The following is an 18,882-nucleotide window of genomic DNA, read 5'->3' as shown; positions in this document are numbered from 1 at the left end:
TCAACTGGCCTACCTGGTTAAATAAAAATACCCCTATAACCTCTCTCCCCCTCTCTCTCCCCCTCCCTCTCTCTAACCTCTCTCCCCCCTTCCCCTCTCTCTAACGTCTCTCCCCCTCCCTCTCTCTCTCCCCCTCCCTCTCTCTTTCTCCCCCTTCCCCCCTCTCCCCTCCTCTCTCTCCCCCCTCTCTCTCTCTCCCCCCCTCTCTCCCTCTCCCCCTCTCCCCTCTCCCCCCTCCCCCCACAGTAACAGCCATAATCAGAAGGTCCAGATGCACATGTTGGACCTGATGAGTTCTATAATAATGGAGGGAGACGGAGTCACACAGGAACTACTGGACACCATCCTGATCAACCTGATACCTGCCCACAAGGTAAAACTCCCCATACTGATCAGCCTGATACCTGCCCACAAGGTAAAACTCCCCTTACTGATCAGCCTGATACCCGCCCACAAGGTAAAACTCCCCATCCTGATCAGCCTGATACCTGCCCACAAGGTAAAACTCCCCATACTGATCAGCCTGATACCTGCCCACAAGGTAAAACTCCCGTACTGATCAGCCTGATACCTGCCCACAAGGTAAAACTCCCCATCCTGATCAGCCTGATACCTGCCCACAAGGTAAAACTCCCCGTACTGATCAACCTGATACCTGCCCACAAGGTAAAACTCCCCGTCCTGATCAGCCTGATACCTGCCCACAAGGTAAAACTCCCCATCCTGATCAACCTGATACCTGCCCACAAGGTAATACACCATCCTGATCAGCCTGATACCTGCCCACAAGGTAAAACTCCCCATACTGATCAACCTGATACCTGCCCACAAGGTAAAACTCCCCATCCTGATCAGCCTGATACCTGCCCACAAGGTAAAACTCCCCATCCTGATCAGCCTGATACCTGCCCACAAGGTAAAACTCCCCATCCTGATCAGCCTGATACCTGCCCACAAGGTAAAACTCCCCATCCTGATCAACCTGATACCTGCCCACAAGGTAAAACTCCCCGTACTGATCAGCCTGATACCTGCCCACAAGGTAAAACTCCCCGTACTGATCAACCTGATACCTGCCCACAAGGTAAAACTCCCCATACTGATCAACCTGATACCTGCCCACAAGGTAAAACTCCCCATACTGATCAACCTGATACCTGCCCACAAGGTAAAACTCCCCGTACTGATCAGCCTGATACCTGCCCACAAGGTAAAACTCCCCGTACTGATCAGCCTGATACCTGCCCACAAGGTAAAACTCCCCGTACTGATCAGCCTGATACCTGCCCACAAGGTAAAACTCCCCATCCTGATCAACCTGATACCTGCCCACAAGGTAAAACTCCCCGTACTGATCAACCTGATACCTGCCCACAAGGTAAAACTCCCCATCCTGATCAACCTGATACCTGCCCACAAGGTAAAACTCCCCGTACTGATCAACCTGATACCTGCCCACAAGGTAAAACTCCCCGTACTGATCAGCCTGATACCTGCCCACAAGGTAAAACTCCCCATCCTGATCAACCTGATACCTGCCCACAAGGTAAAACTCCCCATCCTGATCAACCTGATACCTGCTCACAAGGTAAAACTCCCCGTACTGATCAGCCTGATACCTGCTCACAAGGTAAAACTCCCCATCCTGATCAACCTGATACCTGCCCACAAGGTAAAACTCCCCGTACTGATCAGCCTGATACCTGCCCACAAGGTAAAACTCCCCATACTGATCAGCCTGATACCTGCCCACAAGGTAAAACTCCCCGTACTGATCAGCCTGATACCTGCCCACAAGGTAAAACTCCCCGTACTGATCAGCCTGATACCCTGTTGATGTTTAATCCTCTCTCCTCCTGTCCAGAATCTGAATAAACAGGCTTACGACTTGGCCAAGACGCTGCTGAAGAGGACCGTTCAGACCATAGAAACATGCATCGCAAACGTTAGTACCTGTTCACTTATATACCTGTACTATACACTATATATATACCTATACTATACACTATATATATATACCTATACTATACACTATATATATATATATACTATACACTATATATACACTATATATATATATATACCTGTACTATACACTATATATATACCTATACTATACACTATATATATATATATATATACCTATACTATACACTATATATATATATACCTATACTATACACTATATATACACTATATATATATACCTGTACTATACTCTGTATATATATATATATATATATACCTATACTATACACTATATATATATATATATATATATACCTGTACTATACACTATATATATACCTATACTATACACTATATATATACCTATACTATACACTATATATATATACCTATACTATACACTATATATATATACCTATACTATACACTATATATATATATATATATATACCTATACTATACACTATATATACACTATATATATATACCTGTACTATACTCTGTATATATATATATACCTATACTATACACTATATATATATATATATATATATATATATATATATATATATATATATATATATATATATATATATATATATATATATACCTATACTATACACTATATATATATATACCTATACTATACACTATATATTTATACCTATACTATACACTATATATACACTATAAATATATACCTATACTATACACTATATATACACTATATATATATACCTATACTATACACTATATATACACTATATATATATACCTGTACTATACACTATATATATATACCTATACTATACACTATATATACACTATATATATACCTATACTATACACTATATATATTTTTTTATATATACCTATACTATACACTATATATACACTATACACTATATATATATATACCTATACTATACACTATATATACACTATATATATATACCTGTACTATACACTATATATATATACCTATACTATACACTATATATATATATACCTATACTATACACTATATATACACTATATATATATACCTGTACTATACTCTGTACATATATACCTATACTATACACTATATATATATATATATATATATACACACTATATATATATCCTGTACTATACACTATATATATATATGCTATACACTATATATATATATATATATATATATATATATATATATATATATATATATATATATATATACCTATACTATACACTATATATATATATACCTATACTATACACTATATATTTATACCTATACTATACACTATATATACACTATAAATATATACCTATACTATACACTATATATACACTATATATATATACCTATACTATACACTATATATACACTATATATATATACCTGTACTATACACTATATATATATACCTATACTATACACTATATATACACTATATATATACCTATACTATACACTATATATATTTTTTATATATACCTATACTATACACTATATATACACTATACACTATATATATATATACCTATACTATACACTATATATACACTATATATATATACCTGTACTATACACTATATATATATATCCTATACTATACACTATATATATATATACCTATACTATACACTATATATACACTATATATATATACCTGTACTATACTCTGTACATATATATATACCTATACTATACACTATATATATATATATATATATATACACACTATATATATACCTGTACTATACACTATATATATATATGCTATACACTATATATATATATATATATATATATACCTGTACTATACACTATATATATATACTATACACATACCTACCTGTACTATACACTATATATATATATATATATATATATATATATATATATATATATATTGCTATACACATACCTACCTGTACTATACACTATATATATACCTATACTATGCACTATATATCTATATCTATATATATATGAGTATAGTAGAGGTATATATGTAAATACAGTTGAAGTCGGAAGTTTACGTTCAGGCCTACAAACCTGACCAGCTCTGTCAGGAGGATTGGGCCGAAATTCACCCAACTTATTGTGGGAAGCTTGTGGAAGGCTACCCGAAACGTTTGACCCAAGTTAAACAATTTAAAGGCAATGCTACCAAACACTAATTGAGTTTATATGTGAACTTCTGACCCACTGGGGATGTGATGAACGAAATAAAAGCTGAAATAAATCATTCTCTCTACTATTATTCTGACATTTCACATTCTTAAAATAAAGCGGTGATCCTAACTGACCTAAGACAGGGAATTTTTACTAGGATTAAATGGCAGGAATTGTGAAACACTGAGTTTAAATGTATTTGGCTCAGGTGTATGTAAACTTCTGACTTCAACTGTATTTACCTGTACTATACACTATATATGTACCTATAATGTGTGTAAACCTCTGCCTCTCTCCCTCCCTCCATCCCTCCCTCCCCCCCTCCCTCCCTCCCTCCCTCCCTCCCTCCCTCCCTCCCTCCCTCCCTCCCTCCCTCCCTCCCTCCCTCCCTCCCTCCCTCCCTCCCTCCCTCTGCCTCTCTCTCTCTCTCTGCCTCTCTCTCCCTCTCTCTCTTTCTCCCCCTGCCTCTCTCTCCCCCTGCCTCTCTCTCCCCCCTGCCTCTCTCTCCCCCTGCCTCTCTCTCCCCCTGCCTCTCTCTCCCCCCTGCCTCTCTCTTCTTCTGCCTCTCTCTCCCTCTGCCTCTCTCTCTCTCTCCCTCTGCCTCTCTCTCCCTCTGCCTCTCTCTCACCCTCCCTCTGCCTCTCACCCTCCCTCTCCCTCTGCCTCTCTCTCCCCCTCCCTCTGCCTCTCCCTCCCTCCCCTCCCTCCCCTGCCTCTCCCTCTCTGCCTCTCCCCCTCTCTCCCTCTCTGCCTCTCTCTCTCACCCTCCCTCTGCCTCTCTCTCTCACCCTCCCTCTGCCTCTCTCCCCCTCCCCTGCCTCTCCCTCTCTCTCTCCCTCTGCCTCTCTCTCACCCGCCCTCTGCCGCTCGCTCTCACCCTCCCTCTGCCTCTCTCCCCCTCCCCTGCCTCTCCCTCTCTCCCTCCCCCATCCAGTTCTTTAACCAGGTGCTGGTGATGGGCAAGTCTTCAGTCAGCGATCTGTCAGAACACGTGTTTGATCTGATCCAGGAGCTGTTCTCCATCGACCCTCTGCTGCTCACGTCCGTCATGCCCCAGCTAGAGTTTAAACTCAAGGTATAGAGGACATCGACCCTCTGCTGCTCACGTCCGTCATGCCCCAGCTAGAGTTTAAACTCAAGGTATAGAGGACATCGACCCTCTGCTGCTCACGTCCGTCATGCCCCAGCTAGAGTTTAAACTCAAGGTATAGAGGACATCGACCCTCTGCTGCTCACGTCCGTCATGCCCCAGCTAGAGTTTAAACTCAAGGTATAGAGGACATCGACCCTCTGCTGCTCACGTCCGTCATGCCCCAGCTAGAGTTTAAACTCAAGGTATAGAGGACATCGACCCTCTGCTGCTCACGTCCGTCATGCCCCAGCTAGAGTTTAAACTCAAGGTATAGAGGACATCGACCCTCTGCTGCTCACGTCCGTCATGCCCCAGCTAGAGTTTAAACTCAAGGTATAGAGGACATCGACCCTCTGCTGCTCACGTCCGTCATGCCCCAGCTAGAGTTTAAACTCAAGGTATAGAGGACATCGACCCTCTGCTGCTCACGTCCGTCATGCCCCAGCTAGAGTTTAAACTCAAGGTATAGAGGACATCGACCCTCTGCTGCTCACGTCCGTCATGCCCCAGCTAGAGTTTAAACTCAAGGTATAGAGGACATCGACCCTCTGCTGCTCACGTCCGTCATGCCCCAGCTAGAGTTTAAACTCAAGGTATAGAGGACATCGACCCTCTGCTGCTCACGTCCGTCATGCCCCAGCTAGAGTTTAAACTCAAGGTATAGAGGACATCGACCCTCTGCTGCTCACGTCCGTCATGCCCCAGCTAGAGTTTAAACTCAAGGTATAGAGGACATCGACCCTCTGCTGCTCACGTCCGTCATGCCCCAGCTAGAGTTTAAACTCAAGGTATAGAGGACATCGACCCTCTGCTGCTCACGTCCGTCATGCCCCAGCTAGAGTTTAAACTCAAGGTATAGAGGACATCGACCCTCTGCTGCTCACGTCCGTCATGCCCCAGCTAGAGTTTTTAAATGTCTTGGGCAGGCCTCGTAAGTGGTTTCTTCGGGCCGCTTATGTCCAAAGAGTAAAAAAAAAATATAATAATAATATTTTATGTTTTGAGTCAGTCAGATAAAATAAGCCATGGCAAAATGTATAGACTTGCGTTTTTAATTAGCTTTTAAAACCTCTACAGTTTGGCACTGCCACTATCAGGATGAGGGGCCTGTTAATTAGACCTAAAACTATTTTCATTAATGTCTGCATTTCCTGTTAGAGGAGGCAGGTAGCCAAGTGGTTAGAGGAGGCGGGTAGCCTGGTGGTTAGAGGAGGCGGGTAGCCTAATGGTTAGAGGAGGCGGGTAGCCTAGTGTTTAGAGGGGGGAGGCAGGTAGCCTAGTGGTTAGAGGAGGCAGGTAGCCTAGTGGTTAGAGGAGGCGGGTAGCCTGGTGGTTAGAGGAGGCGGGTAGCCTGGTGGTTAGAGGAGGCGGGTAGCCTAGTGGTTAGAGGAGGCAGGTAGCCTGGTGGTTAGAGGAGGCAGGTAGCCTGGTGGTTAGAGGAGGCAGGTAGCCTGGTGGTTAGAGGAGGCAGGTAGCCTGGTGGTTAGAGGAGGCAGGTAGCCTGGTGGTTAGAGGAGGCAGGTAGCCTAGTGGTTAGAGGAGGCGGGTAGCCTAGTGGTTAGAGGAGGAGGCAGGTAGCCTAGTGGTTAGAGGAGGAGGCAGGTAGCCTAGTGGTTAGAGGAGGAGGCAGGTAGCCTAGTGGTTAGAGGAGGAGGCAGGTAGCCTAGTGGTTAGAGGAGGCGGGTAGCCTAGTGGTTAGAGGAGGCGGCGGGTAGCCTAGTGGTTAGAGGAGGCGGCAGGTAGCCTAGTGGTTAGAGGAGGCGGGTAGCCTAGTGGTTAGAGGAGGCGGGTAGCCTAGTGGTTAGAGGAGGCGGGTAGCCTAGTGGTTAGAGGAGGCGGGTGGCCTAGTGGTTAGAGGAGGCGGGTGGCCTAGCGGTTAGAGGAGGCGGCGGGCGGCCTGGCGGTTAGAGGAGGCGGCGGGCGGCCTGGCGGTTAGAGGAGGCGGCGGGCGGCCTGGCGGTTAGAGGAGGAGGCGGGCGGCCTGGCGGTTAGAGGAGGAGGCGGGCGGCCTGGCGGTTAGAGGAGGAGGAGGCGGGCGGCCTGGCGGTTAGAGGAGGAGGCGGGCGGGCGGCCTGGCGGTTAGAGGAGGAGGAGGAGGCGGGCGGCCTGGCGGTTAGAGGAGGAGGAGGCGGGCGGCCTGGCGGTTAGAGGAGGAGGAGGCGGGCGGCCTGGCGGTTAGAGGAGGAGGAGGCGGGCGGCCTGGCGGTTAGAGGAGGAGGAGGCGGGCGGCCTGGCGGTTAGAGGAGGAGGCGGGCGGGCGGCCTGGCGGTTAGAGGAGGAGGCGGGCGGGCGGCCTGGCGGTTAGAGGAGGAGGAGGAGGAGGCGGGCGGCCTGGCGGTTAGAGGAGGAGGAGGCGGGCGGCCTGGCGGTTAGAGGAGGAGGCGGGCGGGCGGCCTGGCGGTTAGAGGAGGAGGAGGAGGCGGGTGGCCTAGTGGTTAGAGGAGGCGGGTAGCCTAGTGGTTAGAGGAGGCGGGTAGCCTAGTGGTTAGAGGAGGAGGAGGCGGGCGGCCTGGCGGTTAGAGGAGGAGGAGGCGGGCGGCCTAGCGGTTAGAGGAGGAGGAGGCGGGCGGCCTGGCGGTTAGAGGAGGAGGAGGCGGGCGGCCTGGCGGTTAGAGGAGGAGGAGGCGGGCGGCCTGGCGGTTAGAGGAGGAGGAGGCGGGCGGCCTGGCGGTTAGAGGAGGAGGCGGGCGGCCTAGCGGTTAGAGGAGGAGGAGGCGGGCGGCCTGGCGGTTAGAGGAGGAGGAGGCGGGCGGCCTGGCGGTTAGAGGAGGAGGCGGGCTGGCGGTTAGAGGAGGAGGAGGAGGCGGGCGGCCTGGCGGTTAGAGGAGGAGGAGGCGGGCGGCCTGGCGGTTAGAGGAGGAGGCGGGCGGGCGGCCTGGCGGTTAGAGGAGGAGGAGGAGGCGGGTAGCCTAGTGGTTAGAGGAGGCGGGTAGCCTAGTGGTTAGAGGAGGCGGGTAGCCTAGTGGTTAGAGGAGGCGGGTAGCCTAGTGGTTAGAGGAGGCGGGTGGCCTAGTGGTTAGAGGAGGCGGGTGGCCTAGCGGTTAGAGGAGGCGGCGGGCGGCCTGGCGGTTAGAGGAGGCAGCGGGCGGCCTGGCGGTTAGAGGAGGAGGCGGGCGGCCTGGCGGTTAGAGGAGGAGGAGGCGGGCGGCCTGGCGGTTAGAGGAGGAGGCGGGCGGGCGGCCTGGCGGTTAGAGGAGGAGGAGGAGGAGGCGGGCGGCCTGGCGGTTAGAGGAGGAGGAGGCGGGCGGCCTGGCGGTTAGAGGAGGAGGAGGCGGGCGGCCTGGCGGTTAGAGGAGGAGGAGGAGGCGGGCGGCCTGGCGGTTAGGAGGAGGAGGAGGCGGGCGGCCTAGCGGTTAGAGGAGGAGGAGGCGGGCGGCCTGGCGGTTAGAGGAGGAGGAGGCGGGCGGCCTAGCGGTTAGAGGAGGAGGAGGCGGGCGGCCTGGCGGTTAGAGGAGGAGGAGGCGGGCGGCCTGGCGGTTAGAGGAGGAGGAGGCGGGCGGCCTGGCGGTTAGGAGGAGGAGGAGGCGGGCGGCCTGGCGGTTAGAGGAGGAGGAGGCGGGCGGCCTGGCGGTTAGAGGAGGAGGACGGGCGGCCTGGCGGTTAGAGGAGGAGGCGGGCGGCCTGGCGGTTAGAGGAGGAGGCGGGCGGCCTAGCGGTTAGAGCGTTTGACTAGTAACCGAAAGGTTGCAAGATCGAATCCCCCGAGCTGACAAGGTGAAAATCTGTCTTTCTGCCCCCTGAACAAGGCAGTTAACCCCCACTGTTCCCCCGGTAGGCCGTCATTGAAAATAAGAATTTGTTCTTAGCTGACTTGCCGAGTTAAATAAATGAAGAAAATAAGTACAATATGTTGATGATTCAACCTTCTACGCATCAGCAACCACAGCTAATGAAGTCACTGAAACGCTTAACAAAGAGCTACAGTCTGTTTTGGAATGGGTGGCCAGTAATAAACTAGTCCTGAACATCTCTACATGCCAGGGACGAGTTATTGTGACAAGGTAGGAACCAAAGTGTTGGTCAGTGTTTCCCAGGGGACCCTATAATCTTTGGCTACATTAAATGTTTTCACTTAGCTACTTCATGTAGCTAGCATATTCATGCTTCACTTATTCCTCGTTGATTTAGAAGATACCGTTGCACAAACAACATGCTGATTTAGGGTCTACATTATCACTGGAATCAGGCTGTATTAGCTACATTATCACTGGTATCAGGCTGTATTAGCTACATTATCACTGGTATCAGGCTGTATTAGCTACGCTACGTTTGTCCTGACTGTAGATTTAGGTCTACATTATCACTGTTATCAGGCTGTATTAGCTACATTATCACTGGTATCAGGCTGTATTAGCTACATTATCTCTGGTATCAGGCTGTATTAGCTACATTATCACTGGTATCAGGCTGTATTAGCTACATTATTACTGGTATCAGGCTGTATTAGCTACATTATCACTGGTATCAGGCTGTATTAGCTACATTATCACTGGTATCAGGCTGTATTAGCTACATTATCACTGGTATCAGGCTGTATTAGCTACATTATCACTGGTATCAGGCTGTATTAGCTACATTATCACTGGCATCAGGCTGTATTAGCTACATTATCACTGGTATCAGGCTGTATTAGCTACATTATCACTGGCATCAGGCTGTATTAGCTACATTATCACTGGTATCAGGCTGTATTAGCTACGCTACGTTTGTCCTGACTTTAGATTTAGGTCTACATTATCACTGGTATCAGGCTGTATTAGCTACGCTACGTTTGTCCTGACTGTAGATTTAGGTCTACATTATCTCTGGTATCAGGCTGTATAGCTATGTTTGTCCTGACTGTAGATTTAGGTCTACATTATCACTGGTATCAGGCTATATTAGCTACGCTACGTTTGTCCTGACTTTAGATTTAGGTCTACATTATCTCTGGTATCAGGCTGTATAGCTATGTTTGTCCTGACTGTAGATTTAGGTCTACATTATCACTGGAATCAGGCTGTATTAGCCACGTTTGTCCTGACTGTAGATTTAGGTCTACATTATCACTGTTATCAGGCTGTATTAGCTACATTATCACTGGTATCAGGCTGTATTAGCTACATTATTACTGGTATCAGGCTGTATTAGCTACATTATCACTGGCATCAGGCTGTATTAGCTACATTATCTCTGGTATCAGGCTGTATTAGCTACATTATCACTGGTATCAGGCTGTATTAGCTACATTATCACTGGTATCAGGCTGTATTAGCTACATTATCTCTGGTATCAGGCTGTATCGCTACGCTACGTTTGTCCTGACTGTAGATTTAGGTCTACATTATCACTGGTATCAGGCTGTATAGCTCCGTTTGTCCTGACTGTAGATTTAGGTCTACATTATCACTGGTATCAGGCTGTATTAGCTACATTATCACTGGTATCAGGCTGTCGTATCACATTTTTAACAAACCAAACATTTTAAAATACTGTTTTATATACAGAACCTAAAATTACGAACGCACAGTTCATATGAGGAAGTAGTCACCCGTCTCCACCATGGGGCCCAATACCATAACCCCACCTCCACCATGGGGCCCAATACCATAACCCCACCTCCACCATGGGGCCCAATACCATAACCCCACCTCCACCATGGGGCCCAATACCATAACCCCACCTCCACCATGGGGCCCAATACCATAACCCCACCTCCACCATGGGGCCCAATACCATAACCCCACCTCCACCATGGGGCCAATACCATAACCCCACCTCCACCATGGGGCCCATACCATAACCCCACCTCCACCATGGGGCCCTCTGTTCACAACGTTGACATCAGCAAACCGCTCGCCCACACGACGCCGTACACGTGGGTCTGCAGTTGAGACGCCGGTTGGACGTACTGCCAATTTCTCAAAAATTACGTTGGAGGCGGCTTATGGTAGAGAAATGAACACTCAGTTCTCTGGCAACAGCTCTGGTGGACATTCCTGCAGTCAACACGCCAATTGCACGCTCCCTCAACTTCAGACATCTGTGGCATTGTGTTGTTGTGACAAAACTGCACATTTTAGAGTGGCCTTTTTTAAAATTGTCCCCCAGCACAAGGTGCACCTGTGGAATGACCATTCTGTTTAATCAGTTTCTTGATATGCCACACCTGTCAGGTGGATGGATTATCTTGGCAAAAGGAGAAATGCTCACTAAACAGGGATGGAAACAAAATTAGTGCACGAAATTTGAGAGAGAGAGAGAGAAGCTTTTTTTTTGTGTGTCTGGAACATTTTAATTCAGCTCATAAAACATGAAATCAACACTTTTTACATGTTACGTTTTTATATTGTTGTTCAGTGTAGAAGAAAGTCAATACCGGTGTATATAGTAAAATAAGATCTACCCAGCCTTACGCCAAGCCCACCGCCTAAGCCCCATTTCGATCCAGAAAAAACCCTGAACACACACACACACACACCACCTACTAGACCCCAAAAAAGAAATGACGACCGTTGAATTAAAATCTATTTAAAGTGTAATTTTATCTGTGTGTTGCAGAGTAATGACGGCGAAGAGCGTCTAGCTGTGGTCAGACTACTGGCTAAACTGTTTGGAGCCAAAGACTCGGAACTGGCCACTCAGAACAGACCGCTGTGGCAATGCTTCCTGGGACGGTGAGACACACTCGTTACACACACACACACACACACACGTAGTAGTAGTAGTAGTAGTAGAGGTGCATTGCGTTAACAAGATGTGTGTGTATTCCATCACCAGGTTCAATGACATCCATGTCCCAGTGAGGCTTGAGTCAGTCAAGTTTGCTTCCCACTGTCTGATGAACCATCCAGACCTGGCCAAAGATCTCACGGGTAGGTGTCTGATGAACAGTCCAGACCTGGTTTTAAAGATCTCACAGGTAGGTAGGTGTCTGATGAACAGTCCAGACCTGGTTAAAGATCTCACAGGTAGGTAGGTGTCTGATGAACAGTCCAGACCTGGTTAAAGATCTCACAGGTAGGTAGGTGTCTGATGAACAGTCCAGACCTGGTTAAAGATCTCACAGGTAGGTAGGTGTCTGATGAACAGTCCAGACCTGGTTTTAAAGATCTCACAGGTAGGTAGGTGTCTGATGAACAGTCCAGACCTGGTTAAAGATCTCACAGGTAGGTAGGTGTCTGATGAACAGTCCAGACCTGGTTAAAGATCTCACAGGTAGGTAGGTGTCTGATGAACAGTCCAGACCTGGTTAAAGATCTCACAGGTAGGTAGGTGTCTGATGAACCATCCAGACCTGGTTTTAAAGATCTCACAGGTAGGTAGGTGTCTGATGAACAGTCCAGACCTGGTTAAAGATCTCACAGGTAGGTAGGTGTCTGATGAACAGTCCAGACCTGGTTAAAGATCTCACAGGTAGGTAGGTGTCTGATGAACAGTCCAGACCTGGTTAAAGATCTCACAGGTAAGTAGGTGTCTGATGAACAGTCCAGACCTGGTTTTAAAGACCTCACGGGGACCTTTTTTCGAAAGTCCCATGACGGAGAGTTTGTGGAGACGCTGCCCTAACCAAATATGTCTGTATCGTCCAATCAAGAGTTCCTGAAAGTGCGATCGCACGACCCAGAGGAGGCGATCCGTCACGACGTCATCGTGACCATCATCAACGCCGGGAAGAAAGACCTGAACCTGGTTAACGACCAGCTCCTGGGCTTCGTTAGGGAGAGGACCCTGGACAAGAGGGTGAGCCCTCCACCTTCTCCATTCACACTTTATTCTCACCTGAAATCTTTGTCACTCTCGTCCCTTTTTTTTTTGTTGGTCAAGTGATAGTTTGTTTCTTATCTTTCTTTCTCTCCTCGCCCCTCCTCATCCTCTCCTCCCTCCCTCCTTCCCATCACCTCCTCTCACCCTCCCTCCCCTCCCTCCTTCCCCTCTCCTCCCTCCTCCTCTCCCTCTCCTCCTCCTCCCCTCCTCTCCTCCTCCCATCTCCTCTCCTCCTCTCCCCTCCTCCTCTCCCCTCTCCTCTCCTCCCTCCTCTCCTCCCTCCCTCTTTTCCTCCCCCTCCCCTCTCCTCCTCCCCCTCCTTCCCCTCTCCTCCTCTCCTCTCCTCCCCCTCCCCTCTCCTCCTTCCCCCCTCCTCCCCTCCTCCCCCTCCCCTCCTCCTGTCCCCCCTCCTCTCCCCTCTCCTCCCTCCTCTCCTCCCTCCCTCCTCCCCCCTCCTCCCCTCTCCTCCCCTCCTCCCCCTCCCCTCCTCCCCCTCCCTCCCCCCTCTCTCCATAGTGGCGGGTCCGTAAAGAGGCGATGATGGGTTTGGCCCAGTTGTTTAAGAAGTACTGTCTTCACCACGAGGCTGGGAAGGACCAGGCTCAGAAGATCTCCTGGATTAAAGACAAGCTTCTCCACATCTACTACCAGAACAGCATCGACGACAAGTACACACACACACACACACACACACACACACACACACACACACACACACACACACATCTACTACCAGAACAGCATCGACGACAAGTACACACACACACACACACACACACACACACACACACACACACATCTACTACCAGAACAGCATCGACGACAAGTACACACACAGAGACGGACACATAAATACATCCTACTAATCTACACCATTATATTAGCATGGATGTTGTTATTCTCTACATGTGTTGATGTGGCTGGGAGATATTCAGGGGTCTTATCCATCTCTCTCTCTCTCTCTCTCTCTCTCTCTGTCTCTCTCTCTCTCTCTCTCTCTCTCTCTCTGTCTCTCTCTCTCTCTCTCTCTCTCTCTCTCTCTCTCTCTCTCTCTCTCTCTCTCTCTCTCTCTCTCTCTCTCTCTCTCTCTCTCTCTCTCTCTGTCTCTCTGTCTCTGTCTCTGTCTCTCTCTCTCTCTCTCTCTCTCTCTCTCTCTCTCTGTCTGTCTCTCTCTTTCTCTCTGTCTGTCTCTCTCTTTCTCTCTGTCTCTCTCTCTCTCTCTCTCTCTCTTCTCTGTCTCTCTCTGTATCTTTCTCTCTGTCTGTCTCTCTCTTTCTCTCTGTCTGTCTCTCTCTCTCTGTCTGTCTCTCTCTCTCTCTCTCTGTCTGTCTGTAGGTTGTTAGTAGAGAAGATATTTGCTCAGTACATGGTTCCTCACAGTCTGGACACTGAGGAGAAGATGAAATGTCTTTACTACCTTTACGCCTGTCTGGATACCAACGCTGTCAAGTTAGTACACACACACACATACACACACACACACACCTAACCAGGGCTTTTTTGGGTTAAAGAACAAAACAGTGAAAATAGTCAAATTTGGGGGGGGGGGAATCGGTTTGTCAACTTCAACGACTAAGAACATAAATAAAGTTTATAGACGAGATAATGGACCCATATATTTTTTAAATCAGATTATCTTTGAGAACTAACAATCAGACCAAACCAAAGCTATACAGTCAGACTTAAAAATTCCCCAAAAAACAGTGAATTTATTAGCATTTTATACATTTTGTGTTTTGAGCAGAAGAACACAGCGTTAGTTATGGCAAAATGCATAGAATTGCAGGAAATTATCTTTAAAACCGCAATATTCTAGATCATTCCGTGTCTTTTCGGTAAGCAACGCCGGTGTAGATGTGGCTTTGTGATTTTAGGTTATTGTCCTGCTGAAAGGTGAATTCATCTCCCAGGAAACTGAACCAGGTTTTTCTCTAGGATTTTGCCTTGTTCTTAACTCCGTCCCGTATCTTTTTATCCTGAAAAACTCCCTAGTCCTTGCCGACGACAAGCGTACCCATAACATGATGCAGCCACCACCCCAAGTTTGAAAATAAGGAGGCAGTGACTCAGTGACGTGTTGAATTTGCCCCAAAACATGAGGCTTTTGCATTTAGGCCAAATTCACCAGTGTCCTGATGGTAACGTCCCCTGAGCAGTTTCCTTCCTGTCCTGCAGTTCAGTTCAGAAGGACGACTGGGGTGGTTTTAATACATAATCCACAGAATCATTATTAACTGGGTCATGCTTAAAGCTACACGATGCTGAAATCACTCTATTTTCCTGGTTGCTGAAATTCTAATAATTTGCCTAATTTCAGTTTATGTGACATAACAGTGTAGAGAATAATTTTTTACAATCGAAATATTATATTTTCAGCTGTTTTGAAGCTGGTGTACAAAACCAAAAATAAAAGATGCAAAAAAAAAACTAATCTGAAGAACGGGAAGCATTGAAATTGTGAACATTCAGAAAGTATTCATACCCTTTGACTTTCTCCACATTTGTTACATTACAGCCTCGTTCTAAAACGGATGAAATTGTTTTTTTTCCCCCCTCCTCAATCTACACACAATAACCCCGTAATGACATCACAATACCCCCGTAATGACATCACAATACCCCCGTAATGACATCACAATAACCCCGTAATGACATCACAATAACCCCGTAATGACATCACAATACCCCGTAATGACATCACAATACCCCGTAATGACATCACAATAACCCCGTAATGACATCACAATAACCCCGTAATGACATCACAATAACCCCGTAATGACATCACAATAACCCCGTAATGACATCACAATAACCCCGTAATGACATCACAATAACCCCGTAATGACATCACAATAACCCCGTAATGACATCACAATAAACCCGTAATGACATCACAATAACCCGTAATGACATCACAATAACCCCGTAATGACATCACAATACCCCGTAATGACATCACAATAACCCCGTAATGACATCACAATAACCCCGTAATGACATCACAACAAACCCCGTAATGACATCATAACAAACCCCGTAATGACATCATAACAAACCCCGTAATGACAAAACCAAAAACAGGTTCAATCTTGGTTTCATCAGACCAGAGAATCTTGTTTCTCATAGTCTGAGAGTCCTTTAGGTGCCTTTTGGTCAAACTCCAAGCGGGCTGTCATGTGCCGTTTACTGAGGAGTGGCTTCCGTCTGGCCACTCTACCATAAAGGCCTGATTGGTGGAGTGCTACAGAGATGGTTGTCCTTCTGGAAGGTTCTCTCATCTCCACAGAGGAACTCTGGAGCTCTGTTAGAGTGACCATCGGGTTCTTGGTTCACCTCCCTGACCAAGGCCCTTCTCCCCCGATTGGTCAGTTTGGCCGGGCGGCCAGCTCTAGGAAGAGTCTTGTGTTCAAACTTCTTCCATTTAAGAATGATGGAGGCCACTGTGTTCTTGGGGACCTTCAACGCTGCAGAAATGTTTTGGTACCCTTCCCCAGATCTGTGCCTCGACACAATCCTGTGTCGAAGCTCTACGGACAATTCATTCGACCTCATGTCTTGGTTTTTGCTCTGACATGCCCTGTGAACTGTGGGACCTTATATAGACAGGTGTGTGCCTTTCCAAATCATGTCCAATCAATTGAATTTACCACAGGTGGACTCCAATCAAGTTGTAGAAACATCTCAAGGAATTTCAAGTCTCATAGCAAAAATACTTATTTTAATATATTTGCAAACATTAAAAAAAATAATACTTGTTTTCTCTGTCATCATGGGGTAGTGTGATGTCATCATGGGGTAGTGTGATGTCATCATGGGGTAGTGTGATGTCATCGTGGGGTAGTGCGATGTCATCGTGGGGTAGTGCGATGTCATCGTGGGGTAGTGCGATGTCATCGTGGGGTAGTGCAATGTCGTCGTGGGGTAGTGTGATGTCGTCGTGGGGTAGTGTGATGTCGTCGTGGGGTAGTGTGATGTCGTCGTGGGGTAGTGCGATGTCGTCGTGGGGTAGTGCGATGTCGTCGTGGGGTAGTGCGATGTCGTCGTGGGGTAGTGCGATGTCGTCGTGGGGTAGTGTGATGTCGTCGTGGGGTAGTGTGATGTCGTCGTGGGGTAGTGTGATGTCGTCGTGGGGTAGTGTGATGTCGTCGTGGGGTAGTGTGATGTCGTCGTGGGGTAGTGTGATGTCGTCGTGGGGTAGTGTGATGTCGTCGTGGGGTAGTGCGATGTCGTCGTGGGGTAGTGCGATGTCGTCGTGGGGTAGTGCGATGTCATCGTGGGGTAGTGCGAAGTCATCGTGGGGTAGTGCGATGTCATCGTGGGGTAGTGCGATGTCATCGTGGGGTAGTGCGATGTCATCGTGGGGTAGTGCGATGTCATCGTGGGGTAGTGTGTGTAGATCGATGAAATGTTTTTCTATGTAATCCATTTCAGAACGAGTCTGTAACGTAACAAAATGTGTAAAAAGTGAAAGGGGTCTGAATACTTCCTGAATGTGCTGTATTGGTGTTACGAGCCACTGGCTCCAAATATCAGGGAAGCTGCCCCTCTCTGAAACCAGGCTGAATAGCTCTGATGAGGCGTCCTGCAGATCGGGAGGTCCGTGTTGAACCATTTCATTCCTGATGCCGTCTGGGACTCATGTCTTTCCAGGGTTCAGACTTCCTGTTTCCTGTTAGTTCAGCCTGTGTTAAATGGTAGACAGTTTGGGTTCAGGCTTCCTGTTTCCTGTTAGTTCAGCCTGTGTTAAATGGTAGACAGTTTGGGTTCAGGCTTCCTGTTTCCTGTTAGTTCAGCCTGTGTTAAATGGTAGACAGTTTGGGTTCAGACTTCCTGTTTCCTGTTAGTTCAGCCTGTGTTAAATGGTAGACAGTTTGGGTTCTGGTTTAAAGTAAGATATTGTGATTTGTATTATTCCATCTCTCTGTCTCTCTCTCTTGCTGTCTGTCTCTCTACTGCTGTCTGTCTCTCTACTGCTGTCTGTCTCTCTCTGTCTCTCTCGCCTGTCTCTCTGTCCCTCTCGCCTGTCTCTCTGTCTCTCTCTCTCTCTCGCCTGTCTCTCTCTCTTGCTGTCTGTCTCTCTCTCGCCTGTCTCTCTGTCTCTCTCTTGCTGTCTGTCTCTCTTTCTTGCTGTCTGTCTCTCTCTCTTGCTGTCTGTCTCTCTTTCTTGCTGTCTGTCTCTCTCTCTTGCTGTCTGTCTCTCTCTCTTGCTGTCTGTCTCTCGCCTGTCTCTCTGTCCCTCTCTCTTGCTGTCTGTCTCTCTCGCCTGTCTCTCTCTCTCTCTTGCTGCCTGTCTCTCTCTCTCTCTCTCTCTCTCTCTCGCCTGTCTCTCTCTTGCTGCCTGTCTCTCTCTCTCTTACTGTCTGTCTCTCTCTCGCCTGTCTCTCTCGCCTGTCTCTCTGTCCCTCTCTCTTGCTGTCTGTCTCTATCTCTCTCGCCTGTCTCTCTCTCTCTCTCGCCTGTCTCTCTCTCTCTCTCGCCTGTCTCTCTCTCTCTCTCGCCTGTCTCTCTGTCCCTCTCTCTTGCTGCCTGTCTCTCTCTCTCTTGCTGCCTGTCTCTCTCTCTTGCTGCCTGTCTCTCTCTCTTGCTGCCTGTCTCTCTCTCTTGCTGCCTGTCTCTCTCTCTCTTGCTGCCTGTCTCTCTCTCTCTTGCTGCCTGTCTCTCTCTCTCTTGCTGCCTGTCTCTCTCTCTCTTGCTGCCTGTCTCTCTCTCTCTTGCTGCCTGTCTCTCTCTCTCTCGCTGCCTGTCTCTCTCTCTCTCGCTGCCTGTCTCTCTCTCTCTCTCTCGCTGCCTGTCTCTCTCTCTCTCTCTCGCTGCCTGTCTCTCTCTCTCTCTCTCGCTGCCTGTCTCTCTCTCTCTCTCTCGCTGC

The 18,882-nt window shown here is 47.7% G+C and overlaps 1 protein-coding gene across 1 annotated transcript in view; it reads left to right on the top strand.

Moving 5' to 3' along the window:
- Window positions 1–18,882, top strand: part of LOC123724033 (sister chromatid cohesion protein PDS5 homolog A-like) — a 102,724-nt gene that overhangs the window by 26,091 nt on the left and 57,751 nt on the right. The window contains 8 exon segments of the mRNA XM_045712830.1: window positions 247–373; window positions 1,865–1,945; window positions 5,070–5,210; window positions 11,808–11,923; window positions 12,027–12,121; window positions 12,844–12,989; window positions 13,530–13,681; window positions 14,349–14,462. Coding sequence (XP_045568786.1) covers window positions 247–373; window positions 1,865–1,945; window positions 5,070–5,210; window positions 11,808–11,923; window positions 12,027–12,121; window positions 12,844–12,989; window positions 13,530–13,681; window positions 14,349–14,462 — 972 coding nt within the window.

The sequence above is a fragment of the Salmo salar genome, unplaced genomic scaffold, assembly GCF_905237065.1.
Source record: "Salmo salar unplaced genomic scaffold, Ssal_v3.1, whole genome shotgun sequence".
NCBI lineage: Eukaryota > Metazoa > Chordata > Actinopteri > Salmoniformes > Salmonidae > Salmo > Salmo salar.
This window is presented reverse-complemented; position numbering and strand designations above follow the sequence as displayed.